Source organism: Typopeltis vanoorti, chromosome 25 (assembly GCF_054136105.1).
Source record: "Typopeltis vanoorti isolate ZY-2024b chromosome 25, IOZ_Tvanoo_1.0, whole genome shotgun sequence".
Taxonomy (NCBI): domain Eukaryota; kingdom Metazoa; phylum Arthropoda; class Arachnida; order Uropygi; family Thelyphonidae; genus Typopeltis; species Typopeltis vanoorti.
This window is the reverse complement of record NC_143573.1, coordinates 32,229,777-32,245,272: the sequence shown is the minus strand read 5'-3', so window position 1 is coordinate 32,245,272 and position 15,496 is coordinate 32,229,777. Positions and strand designations below refer to the sequence as shown.

At 36.1% G+C, this 15,496-nt stretch overlaps 1 protein-coding gene across 2 annotated transcripts in view; it reads right to left on the bottom strand.

Moving 5' to 3' along the window:
- Window positions 1–15,496, bottom strand: part of brun (trafficking protein particle complex subunit brun) — a 452,915-nt gene that overhangs the window by 76,707 nt on the left and 360,712 nt on the right. Inside the window, exon 22 of one of the 2 annotated variants that reach the window (XM_090414220.1) lies at window positions 3,175–3,268. In XM_090414220.1, coding sequence (XP_090270346.1) covers window positions 3,175–3,268 — 94 coding nt within the window. Of the gene's footprint in view, window positions 1–3,174; window positions 3,275–15,496 lie in introns of both variants that reach the window. The other variant, XM_090414221.1, reaches the window with a different exon arrangement.

Here is a 15,496-nt window from a genome sequence, read left to right as displayed (position 1 = left end):
AACAAAATCGAGTGTGAAATTATCATCATACACAAGAGAAGTTGTTCTAGAAAAGGCCAAAAAAGCTTTAGTGATGTGGATAGAAGATAATGTACAAAAAAGAATGCCAGTTGATGGAAATTCCATCAAGCAATCAGCATTGAGATTTTATGACAGATTAAAAAACTGCAGCCAGATACTTCATCTCAATCGAGAAAAAATTATGAATTTCTTGCAAGCAATTGTTGGCTGGCTAAGTTTATTAAAAGACATGCTCTTCATAATATAAAAATTAAAGGTGAAACGGCTTCTTCTGATGAAACAGCTGCTAAAGAATTTCCACAATAGCTAAAATAACTGAAGATGGAGGTTACACTTGTGAACAAGTTTAGAATATGGATGAAACCGGACTTTTCTGGAAAAAAATGCCAAACAGAATTTGCGTATCAAAAATGCAAAAAAAGTTTGGTGGGTTCAAAGCCACAAATGATCGCATAACACTTCTATTTTGTACAAACGCTTTAGGAGATCAGATGTTAAAACCACTGCTCATAAATCGATCACTAAGACCACGGGCAATGAAAGGCGTAGATTTTCAAAAATTGCCAGTTCATTGGATGGCCAACAAAAAAGCTTGGGTGACCATTGATATTTTCACTGAGTGGTTCCACAAACATTTTGTGCCAGAAGTTAGACGGTATTTGAATGACAAGGGTCTCGAATTTAAAGTGTTTTTGATTCTTGATAATGCACTTGGTCATCCTGCCATAGAACACCCAAATGTGCAATTTTTTTTTTTCTGCCCCAATACCACATCATTGCTACAACCTCTAGATCAGGGTATAATTGTGACTTTTAAAACATATTTTCATTATTTTGCTTATAATTCAGGTTTGGAATCTTCACTTTTTATAGGAGTCAGTAGTTCCTTTTAAGCAAATTCTATTTACGCATAATTTTTAGGAACATATCTATCGTGTAAAAAGAGGTTTAGGTTTACTGTTATTATAGAATATATTTTACATTATGATAACACCATGTTTTCTGACATAAAAAGTCTCTTTATCCCACTTTTAGTAAAATACTACTACTAATAATAATAATAGTAATAATTTTAATTATAATTCTATTGTGCAGAAATTTAGAATTCACTTTTAACACATTCACCTATACATATTTTGAATCTAAACTATAGTGAAAGTATTGCTACTTCAAAATTGGCACATAATATCTAAACTAGTAGATAATATATACATAACAATTTGCTTCATAATCATTTATTTCAATTTGTAGTGAGCAATTCTGGGGAAACCAAGAAGTGCAAAGAACTGCAGATTATATAGATTATTATTCATTTCACGATATGATTAAAGATTTTTGTATAGCTCTCTAGAAGCAAATTGTAAGATTGTAGATCTTCAAGGAGCTTGCGAAGTATTCTTGGAACTATGATTATGAATAAAAATAAATAAATAAATAATGCTTAATTCTGGGACATAAGGTGCCTTTCAGCCCCCATTAAATTATAAAATAATTGTTTGGAAGAAATTATTCTGAATCAAGTTCTTCAAGAACAAATAAAATGTGTTGTCGACTAAAAGACACATTAGCACAAAAAAAAACTGATAATGACATTGCTTTTCCAACATGATACAATATTTAAGTGAAGAAAGTATGAAAGGATCTCTTATCTTGTTCTGGCATCAAAAATTATAACTATACAATAAAAGTAGAAGAAAAAAAATAAAAATTATTATTATTACATGACACCTCCAGGGAGTCCAAGGACTCATCGTGAGAGGACACATTACTTCGCAAAATACATTTCATCCTCTCCACTACTACTTAGCTCTCCAACTACAATACTACCACCACCAACACCATCTATTGCCCATCATCACCAACAACAGTATTTTTTGTCCGTAAATTGCGTGTATTCTGAAGGCTGATTTGTCTGTACACAGGATGAAAAACCCGAGTTTCTGGAAGAAAAAATCCTCTACCATCGAATGTGATCGTCATGACGAAAAAATAAAAATAATTTGGAAGTATTTAGTCTATTTAATTAGATTCCAGTTACCCAGTATACAGCAAGGAACTGAGTTTCTTGCTATAGTCACAGAGATATAGCTATGAATGTGAGTTAATCTGGTTAAGTGTTCTCCTCAGCATAAAGGATTATTGCAGCTTGTAATGGATGTGACGGTGTCAACTTGCACTTTGTATCCATGTTTTTTCAACAGATTGTATTCATTGTATCCTGGACGTACATATATACACATCCTGGCCGGTAGGGAGGTTAATCAATGTAAGCACCACTATAAGCCACCATAACACAAACTGGCCTGGTTGGCTGAGTGGTTAGCGTATCCGCTCCCCAGTCAAAAGGCTACGGGTTCAAATCCCGCCGTAGGCATGGATGTTGTAATTGTCTGTGAAAATACCAGTGGTGGTGGTTGGTGGCAGATTGCTTTGGTGTAGATGATGAAAGTAGTTGCGGTTGGTGGAGTGGTGGAGACGGAGAGTTGTAAAGTAGGTGCCCTCCCTTGATGAGTCTTTAGACTCTCTGGAGGTGTTACGTAATAATAATAATAACGTGACACAGCAATCAACTAGACTACTTCACAAAACCCAATGAAATGAAACAATAACAAATGCACTTAAAATATCCAAGTAATTCCATGAGTGTTGTTTTAGACTTAGCACTGCCTGCTATTAACAAATGTAAGAACTACTATACGCCACCATAACATGAAACAGCAATTTATCATAGTCTCTACTTCACAAAACCAATTCAAACATTTAACAAATCAACTTTAAAAAAAAATATTGAAGTAATTTCATCCATAAGTAGCAGAGATGGTAGGCTGTGTGAAGGTGAGTCCTCTCATGATGAGTCATTGGACTCCTTGGAGGTGTAATGTAGTAATAATAAAAAATATTCATTTAATTTAGGTTTTTTTTTTTTCATTTTTTAGGGTTTTGAATTTTGAAACTATATAACCTAAATATACACACTTTGTTCATAGAATTTTTATTTATTAGCTTTAAAGCTTAATGAAATGTTTATTTGAAAAATATTACTAAGTGAGGGAGACATGTTTGTTTTGCAAAATAACAATATTCTGTATGTGCCATTATCAATAATTTTAAAAAGCATCACTGAAATGTTATAATATAAAAAGTACTACATACCCCACTGAACAGGAGACATAAGTATTACATTCATCATAGTTTCAGTCCAAGTAACATCAACAACTGAAGCTTTTCCACTAACATCAATTGCAGGGTACACCTTGAGTTAAGGAGAACACTGCTCAATGAAAGCAGCCTAATTTCTAAGTAAAACAATATCTCATCATAATATACTTGACTATACACTTTTTAAGATCGATATATTCTTTATGAACTTCCAATGAACAACACATAAAAATAACTTATAAAACTTTTAGCAATAATATACCTCTAATGAACCCTCCACTACCATGTACATATTTTTGAGATGTTGTTCAACAGATCTTTCCTTTCCCTCTCCACTATTTTGTTCTATCCATTATTTATGATGGCACAACATAACCATGTTGACCAGATAAAGAAAGCCTCTATATTTTTGTCATGGAAGAAAGATGCATGTTAAGGGAGGGATGAGAATTTACCTAGAATCATCAGATATGAACTTTAATGCTAATTGCTTTAGTATGGTTAAGAAAAACTTGAGAGGCATGTATCACTGATATACTTTGATATAACTCTACAGCACCAGGGACACACAATCATAACAGAGATACCTCATTTTTTTGATATTACCATACACCATAACATCAGAAATAAAAAATTTGAAACTGACATTAAAGAACATGTAAGTGAGCAAATCTAAGGTGGTATTTTCCCTTAAAAAGCCAAATAAATAAATAAAATAAATAAAAGTACAAATAATTAAAAATATAGGGACATAGTTTGTGGATGATAGTAAGAGCTGATCAAATGAAAGACATAAATTAAACATGTCAAGAAATTATATTCTTGTTTACTTCTTTATCCAAATGTAAGCAAACAAAGTTTGTGTATGAAGCTTCTTCATGACCAGGTTACTTGTATATAGAAACTAATGAATTCATGAATTGCCTTGGTATTCCATAAGGCAAAGCACACATCCTTTCAAGTATGTATAATGCTATGCATTATGGGAGGGGCCACTACCAAGACCAGTTTCAACCTTTACTGAGGTCTCATCAATGGGAGCTAGACTCAGAAGAGATACAGGTTGAACAAATAAAGACCATAACAAATAATAATCCAATATCAAAGAAAGAAAATTACTGAATTGTGGCAGATTATCATACTATATCCATAAACTTCATGAGGATCTATATACCATTATATACCAAAAAAATGATCATAATATACATATTATAAACCACAATGACTTAGCACTATGCAGCTCAAATAATTCACAATCATTCAGTCAGCATCTATTGCAGGAGAAAGATGTTAGCAGTGCATGGGATAAAATCAGCAGGTATCTGAGGAAGGCAATATCGGATTGTGTCTCCATGGTCAGGAAGACAAAGAAGGTAGGTTAGATGGATGAGGAGTAGTATCAAGCTTGATCTGCAAAAAAATAAAATGTTATGGAGAATTTACAAGGAGAAAGGTGATCAGTACACCCATGAGCAGTACAAGGGCTCAAGCTAGGAAGGTTACCAGCATAGTAAGAAAAGCTAAATCAGATTATGAGAAGACTTTAGCTAAGGAGATCTAGGGTAATCCCAAAGAGTTCTTCCACTATGTGGCAAGTAAAAGGAAGAATGACTTCGGAAGGATAACCTTAGTGGGTGCTGATGGTATCGAGGTGACCAATTCAGATGTAATAGTAGAGTTACTGAGTGATCACTTTTCAAAAGTCTATCACCCAAGTGAGAATATCTCTGTACCTGTAGCAATAACTAATGTGAGAATTGAAATTAAGAAATCAGAGGTACTTAGTATATTGCAAAATTTAAATGTGAACACTGCTGTAGGTTTAGATGGAATATCAGCTCGGGTGTTGCGTGAATGTGCAAAGGAATTGTCAATGCCTCTTACTTAGTTATTTAACTTAAGTTTGAACTCTGGTATCGTCCCTAGGGAGTGGAAGGATGGCAAAGTAGTTCTTTTAAATAAGGTGGCTCTAAAACTGCAGTAGTTAATTACAGACCAATCACCCTCAGGAGTGGTGGTGGTAGAAGTATTGGAAAAGTTGATTAAAGACAAAATTCAAGAATGGGTGGATCTGGATATGATACTCTATAGGGGCCAACATGGTTTTGTTAAAGGTTGATCCTGCCTTAGCAATTTATTAGCTTTTTATAATAAAATGACATCTGAGTTGGACGAAGGAAATGACTACACAGTGGTACTTTTAGATTTTGCTAAGGCTTTTAACAGGATACCCATGGAATACTGTTGTGCAAATTGGAGCAGATGGGGATGGATACTAAACTGGTGATATGGATAGGAGAATGCCTCAGGGAGAGATACCAGAAGGTGGTGTATGGAGGAGCAGAGTCCAGAATGAGGCAAGTGACCAGTGGTGTGCCTCAGGGCTCTGTGCTTGGGCCATTGCTGTTTAATTTGTACATAAATGATATAGAAAATGATTTAAAGGGAGATATTCAGTTATTTGCTGATGATGTAAAGTTGGGTAGCGCAATAAAAAAATCAAGCTGATGTTGAGAGTCTGCAGGAGATTTAAATAAGCTGGTAAAATGGGCAAAAGGAAATGGATATCAGTTCAATGTGGAAAAGTGTAAAGTTATGCATTTTGAGATTAAAAGATTACCAGCTGTGTACTACATTGATGGAACATTACTCCACGAGATTGATGAGGCTAGGGACTTAGGGGTGTTGGTAGATAGGGAGATGAAGTTCAGGGGATACATTGTTAAGGTGTCCAAGATTGCACATAGGATTACTTGGTTATTGAGAAACACACTAACATCCAAAGATAAAGAAGTTATTATTCCCCTTTGTAAAGCATTGATACTTCCACATTTGGATTACTGTGCTCAGGTCTGGTCACCTGGATTCCTTGGAGATGAGGAGGCTGTGGAGAGGGTTCAGAGGAGAGTGGCTAAGTTGGTGAGTGATGTAAAATATGCTCCCTACATTGATAGATTGAGAGCTTGTGGATTGCAGAGGTTGGTTGATAGGCGAAGAAGAGGCGATATGATAGAAACATTTAAATTACTAAAAGGTTTTTATAAGATTGATGCAGGGGTAATGTTTCAGCTGTGTGATAGTGATGGAAGAACAAGAGGTCATCCCTGGAAATTAAGGAAAAGTGTGGTTAACAAGGGCGTGAGAACGAGGTTTTTCACCTGGAGGGTGGTGAATGAGTGGAATGCATTGCCTGACTCAGTTGTGAGTTCTTCATCTGTAAATGAATTCAAGAACAGATATGATAGATATTGTTTTGATAGTTTGGATCTCCCGAGATGAGTCTGCTGACTCCATGGAGATACCCATAATAATAATAATCTCATATTCAATACTCTCCTTTCAAAAATTCAAACTAGACATGAGATGACATGTGCAGTTTTTGCTTGTTTTTAAGAAAAATACTCAGCATAAAGAAAAGTTATTTGAAGTTTACTACATATTCTCCCCTCTCCCAAAAATGTTCTACTTTTCAGCAAACAACATTGAGTCTTAAATACTCAATTTTCAGAAGAGCCTCACTTACTAAATATGGCTCTTTAGTTTTAGAGGTCACAAAGCCTATAGCAAATAAATATAGTATAGGCTGAGATCAAGAGCCAAGTAATCTGTTGATATTTCTCTTGAAGAGCTGGAGGTTAGTTTTTGGGGAATACTTAATGGGGAAGGCTGTACTACAGAACTGGGATAGATGAAATGAAAGATGAAGGGGAGTGGCTTGTTCAGTGAGCCAGCAGTTCAACTGTAAAAGGATGTTAGGCAGTGGTTAGTCACGTTGTTGTAGGTTTAGAAGAAATGGAAAACAATTTTGATATCAGGCCGCATATGGATTATTGTGCACAGATTTGGTTGCCTTTCAAAAGGATGATGAGATGTTAGAGACGGTCTAGAGGCAATTGACTAAGTTGGTTTCTAGTCTCTGGAATGTGGAATATGAGGACAGATTGAAAGAATGCAAATTACAGAGCCTAGTGGATAGAAGGAAGAGGGGAAGACATGATTGACATAAGTTGGTAAGGGATAATTACCAGATTAACATGGATGAGATTTTTTATAGAATATCAGGGGGAAAACGAGAGGCCATCCCTGGAAGCTGAATAAGGCAGATGTGAGCAAGTAGATTTTTTGCATGGAGAGTGGTGGTTGATTGGAATGAATTGCCTAAGAGTGTGGTGGGTACAGGGACATTAAATGCATTTAAATCAAGGTACAATGAGCTGTACATGTGAGAGTGGGACTGCCCAGATGAGTCTCTTGACTCCATGGAGGCCTGTTAATAATAATAATAATGCATGTTAGTTCTGTTGAATAGCACCCACAGAAATATCTGTAGAAGGGACACAATGCAGAAACTGATTATCTCTGAGACAACAGTTGAAGAGAATCTATGAGAGAAGGTGTGTGTGTGGGGGGGATCATCAAGCAACCAAACTACTCTCTTCTGAACATCAAGAATTTTTAGACTGGTTTTAGGTGCACAAACCCAAATCAGAGAGAGCAATATACCAAGGTTGGATAGATTTGGAAGTTGAACAGAGTAACTAACTAGATATTTTCTGTCCCTACTAACAATATTTTTAATCAACATTTTCTTCTAATTTTGCCACTAAATCATCTGAGGTTTGGTTCTTGTTTTCACACACTTTTTGTTTTTCCAAGGTTTGTGTTCTACTTAAGTTATACACGTCTAAAATACACATACCTCACCATAGTGAATTCCATCTGAATCATGTATGTTGCACTTTGATTCATGCAAAAAAAAAAATAGTGTTCAAACAGATTCTATTTACAGTTTTGCTTTGGTCATTTTAAATATGCATGTTTTTTGCAAAATCTATCTTTCAGTAAGTCTCCATATCTCAGTCAGTATGAACAATGCTCTTTAACTGGAAAGATTTGGGTTTGAATTCTGTCTTGAGCATGAAGACCCTTTATCAGGACTTTTCAAGTGAAGGCAAATAAGCCAGTTTCATATAGAAGTGGCAGGTTTTCCTTCCGGAAAGGACTTCATTCCATAAAACACCAAACCAGCATGAATACATGTAGTTTGCAGAGCACAGTAGACAATACTGCTTCTCCTTATTCTCTTCATCCACATCTAGGTTTCCTCATTATATTTTGAAGATACATGAGATTGATGAACAGTGTCAATCTAATATTATGCTAATATCTCACAGGGAATAACTCTGATCATAAAGATAACTGTTGCAGCATGCAGTATTAAAGGTACTACGGTACTGACAAAATGTCCTTGGTAATGATAGCATGTGCAGCCTTATACTGTTAAATCATCAATACCAAATGTGAAAGCTGTCATAAGGTGTCATTTTTCTCTTAATATATTTATTCACATTAAAAATCAAATTGCAATAAGTTATTTAACAATATGTCGAAAAATTGTTAAATTGAGATAAGCAGTGGCAGAATAGTAGTAGAAAATATTAAAGAGGAAAGTAATGAGGAGTACATATCAAATTTCACATTTTTTCTAGGTGCTGCTTTTCAAGTACTATTATAGCATGATTCTATAATTTAATTAAATAGTTTGCTTAGACTAAATGCAAAGACTTAAAGGACTTTTTTCTTCATTTTTTAAACTGATCATATATTATGTATTTTTACTTAAACATGATTTCAAGAAATGAAAACAAGATGTGATTTCTTCATTAAGAGTTTTTTGGAAAGTTTTTGGTGTGCTCTTCCAACCTGACAAGGAACTCATGTGCATGGAGGGGGGGGGGTAAAATAAACCTTTCATAATTTGAATTAATTTAATTCAAAGCAAATTGTTTTTATTTCTGGACATTAAACTAACTCAGATCTAGTATATATTGTAATATTTATTAATATATAATATAATATAATTGTAATAATCCCTCCTTAAATGGTATCTCCACCTTGATGTGGTAAAGAGGCTTGCACGCACCAATGACCTCATGAGCTATGCCAGAAGTAGCTAAGCTACTGGTAGGGCCTACCTAGATGGACAGGTAGAGAGACTGGAGCCAGACTAAGAGTGATACTCTGGTCTTCCAGGTTGGGAGTTCAGACACTTGAACTGGAAAATTCATTGGACTGAAATAATGGAAAAGGACCAAGAAAGAATAGAAGTAAATGATTAGGAATCTTGGACATTTTAGAAGTAGCCATGTGGAATGTGCAAAGCAATAACAACGAAGGAATTAGAATTACTAAAACAAGGGAACAAAAGATATAAATGGCTTTATTATACTATATAGTGGAGTGGACCAACACATCAGAGCTTCTAGTGGTGTGGCTATTTTAATTGAAAACAAATGGAAAAATAGAACATGAAAGTACAATTTTATAAATGATCAAATCATAACAGTTAAATTAAAAACAAATGAAAGCTACTTAAATATCATAGGAGTATATGCCTCTGAAGGTAGGAAAGAGGATTCTGAACAGTTATATTAGGAACTACATATAATTGTTCAGATTAAAAACATATAATTCCTACTCTAGCAAAAGATCTCTTAATAGTAAGAGATCTTATGCTAGAGTAGGAAATAATCCTATCCCAAATTTCTTAGGAAAACATGGAGAAATTTGAATGAATAACAATAGTCAAGAGCTATTAGACTTATGGACTTTTAATAATTTTAAAATAACCAACTTTTTTTTTTAAAAAAAATATAAATAAACTGCCATTCCAAGGTTATACTTGGAATGGCAGAGGAACAAGATCTATAATTGATTATAATATTACTAAACAGAAACTAGCTCCACGTGTGAGTAACATGTTTACAGAGGAAGTAAACTTTTTTCAGATCATTATTTAGTAGTCTCTAAAATAGAAATACTAGCAAAATGGCAAAAGAAAGTAAATAAGAAAAAACAAGAAATAGAACAAGTATACAAAATATATATTACAAGAAGAAAGTATTAGAATGCTGTATCAATCACGATTAACAGATTACCTAAAAGAAACCCAAATCAGTGAGGATATAGAAGAAGAATCTTCTTCTTCTTCTGCAGCTTCTCCCACTTAAGTGGGGTCACTGTTGATAATGAGTCTCCTCCACACCTTCCTGTCTTGGGCTGTCACCACATCCAAGTTCTTCATCCTCAAGTCCTCTTCTACCAGCTCCCTCCATCTCTTCTTTGGCAGCCCACGCTTCTGCCTTCCTTGCACATCCATCTGCATGACCCTTCTTCCGACATATTCGTCCTCCCTCCTCATCACATGACCAAACCATCTCAACCTTGCCTCCTGCATTTTCGCTCCTAAGTTCGTAACTTTCACTGTTCCCCTGACATAGTCATTTCTCAGATGATCCTTTCTGGTCACACCGCACATCCACCTAAGCATTCTCATCTCTGCTACTTCCATCCTGCTGATGTTATTTTCCTCAAGGCCACAGTTTCTATAGCATATGTCATAGCTGGCCTCACTACTGTCCTATAGATTTTGCCTTTCAGATTGATCGGTACCCTCTTTTCGCATAACACTCCAGCCGTCTCCCTCCAGTTCCTCCATCCTCTTTCATTGTTGACCCTAAGTATCTAAAGTCACTGACCTTCCTGATGACATTTCCTTCCAGATCTGCCTCCTGTCCGCAGCCCACTGTGCAACACATATACTCTGTCTTACTTCTGCTCAGTCTCATACCTCTCTCTTCCAGTACTTTTTTCCATCTTTCCAGTTTAGTTCCTGCTTCTTCTCTTGAATCTGCACACAGCAAGATGTCATCTGCATACATTGTCCAAGGTGCATCTTCTCTCACCTCCTCTGTTACCACCTCCATCACAATGTTAAACAGAAACGGACTTAATGCTGATCTTTGATGCAAAGCCAACTGTTACTTGAAAACTTTCTGTCTGTCCCAGACAGGTCCGAACACTTGTCTTCACATTTCTGTACATTTCCCGCACCAACCTGACATATTTCTCCAGAACCTTCTTGCCTTGGCACTCTATCGTATGCTTTCTCCAGATCAATAAATGCCAGATGTAGCTCCCGTTGTTTCTCTCGATACTTTTCCATCATCTGCCGTAACCCAAAGATAGCATCTGTTGTTGATCTACCAGGCATGAAGCCAAATTGTTCCTTTGCAATCTCCACCTCCTTCCTCAAGCTACATCAAGAACCCTTTCTAGAATTTTCATTGCATGGGACATCAACTTTATTCCTCTGTAATTTTTACAGTCTTGTGCATCCCCTTTACCCTTTTAGATGGCGACAAGAGTACCCTCCCTCCATTCCTCGGGTATATTTTCCTGTTGGCAAACTTTCATGAACAGGTCCCACAGCAGGTCAATTCCCTCTTCCCCCAGTGCCTTCCATGCCTCCACTGGAATTCTGTTGGGGCCCACCGATTTTCCATTCTTCATCCTCTTCATGGCCTCCGTCACTTCCACTCTACTGATGTTTTGCACCATCCCCTCAGAAGGCTGCCCATCTTCTCTGTGAGTCCTTGCATTTTCCTCATTCAAAAGTCCCTCAAAGTATATTTTCCGTCTGTTTCTTATGTCCACATCCCTCCATAATACTCTTCCTTCAGCGTCTTTGATCTGCCTTGCATGTAAGATGTCCGTTGCTGCTTTATTTCTACATTTCGCTAGTTGGCAAATTTTTCTCTGTCCTTCCTTTGTTTCTAATTGATCATACAGATCTTGATATGCCATGGCCTTCGTCTGTGCCACAACTCTCTTGGCTTCTTGCTTTCTCTCTCTCTCTCTGTACACCTCTCCGTCCTCTTCCACTCTTGACTCATCCCACTTCTGCTTTGCCTTCCCCTTAGCTGTCACTGCCACTTGTAGATTATTATTCCACCACCAACCCTCCTTCTGCTCTCTAATCTTTCCAGATGTCTCACCAAGCACCTCGATTGCACAGCTCAGGATTACTTTTGAATTATGTTTCCACCAATCTTGTACACTTTCCAGTCCATCCAGAATCCTCTCTAACACCCTCTCCCTAAAACGATTCCTCACACTCTCCTATTTTAAGCGAAACCACTTAATTGTCTTCATCCCATGGCATCCAGAGGTTTTTATCTTCGATCTTATTTTAAAGTCTGCGCACAGCAGTCAGTGTTGCTGTGCCACTTGATCTGTTAGAATTACTTTACAATTTGTCACAACCTTAAGATGTTTTCTTCTAGTCAAAATGTAGTCAATTTGTGAACTGGTGTTACCACTCCTAAATGTTATTAAACGTTCTTCCCTCTGGTAGAAAAACGAGTTCACAATTGCCAGATCAAACGCTACCGGAAAGTCCACAACCCTCTCTCCTTCCTGGTTCATCATTCCCACTCCGTGGCCACCATGCACCCTTTCACAGTCTCTATTCTGTTTCCCTATGTGTCTGTTCAAGTCTCCTCCGACAATCACCATCTCATTTTCTTCCAGTTCCCTCATTTCTTCATCTAACACTTTCCAGAACTCATCTTTCTCCTCTACCGTACAACCAACTTGCAGGGCATATACACATAATACGACCACCTGCTCTTCTCCAAGACCCAATTTCATTCGCATGATCTGTCGTTCCTTCTACTTCGCCCTTCATTCTGCCACACACCACAATTCCTACACCATTTCTTCCCTCGTTATTCGCTCCAGAGTAGAACAATTTATATCCATCTCCCAGTTCCTTCGCCTTTCCCCACCTTCCACCTTGTCTCCTGCACACATAAAATGTCCAACTTCCTCTTCCTCATCATGTCTGCCACCTCTCTTCCCCTTCAAGTCATGCTTCCAACATTCAGTGTTCCCACTTGCAACATCCTCTCCACCTGCTGGGCTCGCTTTTTTAACTGCACCCACCCTTGATGCAGTAGCCCTCGTCCACTTCTCGCAGCTGTAGGGTGATGTGGCTGCACGTCGCTTAAGGGGTATGCCATAGCCCATATCATTTTCTCTTTGACTCATATCATAGTTTGAGCTGGCATTGAAGTTTTACGACCAGATGCCCTTCCTGACATGAACCCTCACCATTTATCCGGGCTTGGGACCGGCACCTATTGAGGCTAGCTTGCCTCCTTCGGTGGCAGCATAAGACGAAATGACTTAGCAAGATAGGAAAGACTCACCCCTAGCCCTCGAATACTCTAATAGCATCAGGGGGAAGGAGCAAGGAGAGGAGAAAGAAGCAAAGAAAGAAGAGGAGGGACCAGTCTACAGAATAATATAACAGATGTATATTACATGAAGTAAGGCATGGTCCAGCATCTGATACCTCGGGTTTGCCATGCCCATACTCACTAAAGTGAGCTCTTGATATAAAAGAAGAATAGAATATCTTAATAAAGATAACCAATAAAGCAGTCTTTATAGATTAAGAAATACTTTATCCATAAATACTTGGAAAGAAAAATAAAATATTAAAAAGAAAAACATTAAAGATCTGTAACACAGATACAGAAAATGCAATAAAAGAAAAACAAATGACATACAAATCCCTCCTTCAAAAACATACAAAGCAAAGAAATATACAAAAACAAAAGAAATGCAGCTAAAAGCATGTACAGAAAGCTCATCAAGATTCTTAGGTCATATTTATTAATAAAGTAGAAGATGTACATGGAACACAAGCCAATAAAATACAGGTAACCCTCGTATAACGCAGAAGTTAGGTTCCATAGAAATGCCACGTTATATAAATCGTGTTATGCGAGACTCAGATCACATAGAAAAAGTAGGGTTATTTCTGAAATCGTGTTTTCTTTTAATTATATAAACAGCAATGATATATCCAACAAAATAAATATTTTTATTTAATTCAGATAATTCATGTAAGTTAAGAAAACACAAACTATGAAACAAACACATAGTATGAAATTATAAAAATTACAAATTGTACGTAAACTTCATTGCACATAATGCATAAATGTTTTAGGCAGATAAAAGTGCAAATTTTAATCATCATCACTGTCTTCATAAATAACATTTCGTAGATGTTCTTTATTTATGAATAGCTGGACGTCGTCATCACTTGAAATCTCTTAGAAATTTGCATACTTTGCATTTGCATACTTCGGCTGGTTTAGTTATCAAGAAGTCAGTAATAAGACCTTGCTTACCACTATGCTACAATTTTTTATTAAGTTCATAATATTGGAGCTAAACAAATATCGAATTGTCACGTGAATTTTCTGGAGTGCTCCACTGAGGGATCGTTATCCATAAAATAACTTCTTAACTTTCTTGCCAAGTTCAATCCTTCTGCTAATTTCTTTAAACTGAATTCTTTAACAGATTCATCACTATCAGCATCTTTGACAGAACTTTCCCCACCATTTGGATGAAGAATCTTGATCATGTTCTTTTAAATGTTTATAAACTTTGAGAGCTTTTTGTTTAATAAGATTTCCATCCAAAGGAATTTTCTTTTAGAATCTTCTATCCAAATCATTGGAGATTTCTCCATTTTTTTCATTAGAATATCATGTACACAAGCAATATGCTTTGCACTTACCATTGACCCAGCAACAATACTTTCTCGGATTTTATGTTCATTTTGTTTGATTGTTAGAATTGTTGATTCATTTAAATTCAAAGTTCAAAGTCCTTGCAACAACTCTTGGTTTTTCTTCATTTTGCAACCGATTCAAGATTTTAATTTTTTCTTCGTGAGAAATTAATTTTCTTTTCAATGTTGGTTTCTCCCTTTCATTGCAGTTTTAGTGGCCATTACTATAAATATATTTTTTTACATACAACATTAAAATCATACATTAACACATTTAAGATTTTTAATGTGCTTTCCTGGTAGAAAACGAAGACCATTTTCAACAATAGACAATTTATATGGTAAACAATTGACGTAGATGAGTGCTAAAGGGTATTTCCTTAATATAAATTCGCTACTTGTAACTACATGCGCATACAAGCAGACGCAAATTTAATGAAGATAAAATTTGATTTTTAATTCGTGCAGTGAAAAATATATGAAATATAAAGGGTTACTATAGTTTGTAGACCGTGTTATATCGAAACCATGTTGTATAAGTACTGTGTTATATTGAAACTGCATTGTATAAGTATGGCGTTGAACAAGGGTTACTACAATTTGTAGACTGCATTATATCAAAACCATGTTGAATAAGTACCGTGTTATATCGAAACCACATTGTATAAGTACTGCGTTATACGAGGATTACTTGTATTAAGAAAAATTAAACAACGAAGAAAGATATACAGCACAAATCAACATAATACAAGAGAAACAATGGATAGAACATTATTAGGATTTTTGGTATGACCCTAATTTAATAATACAAAATACCTATCCTATCCTTCTCATTTGTCCTTAGGATGAGTTGAGTCCTCCCTAATCAGGGGCTTATGAGGAATT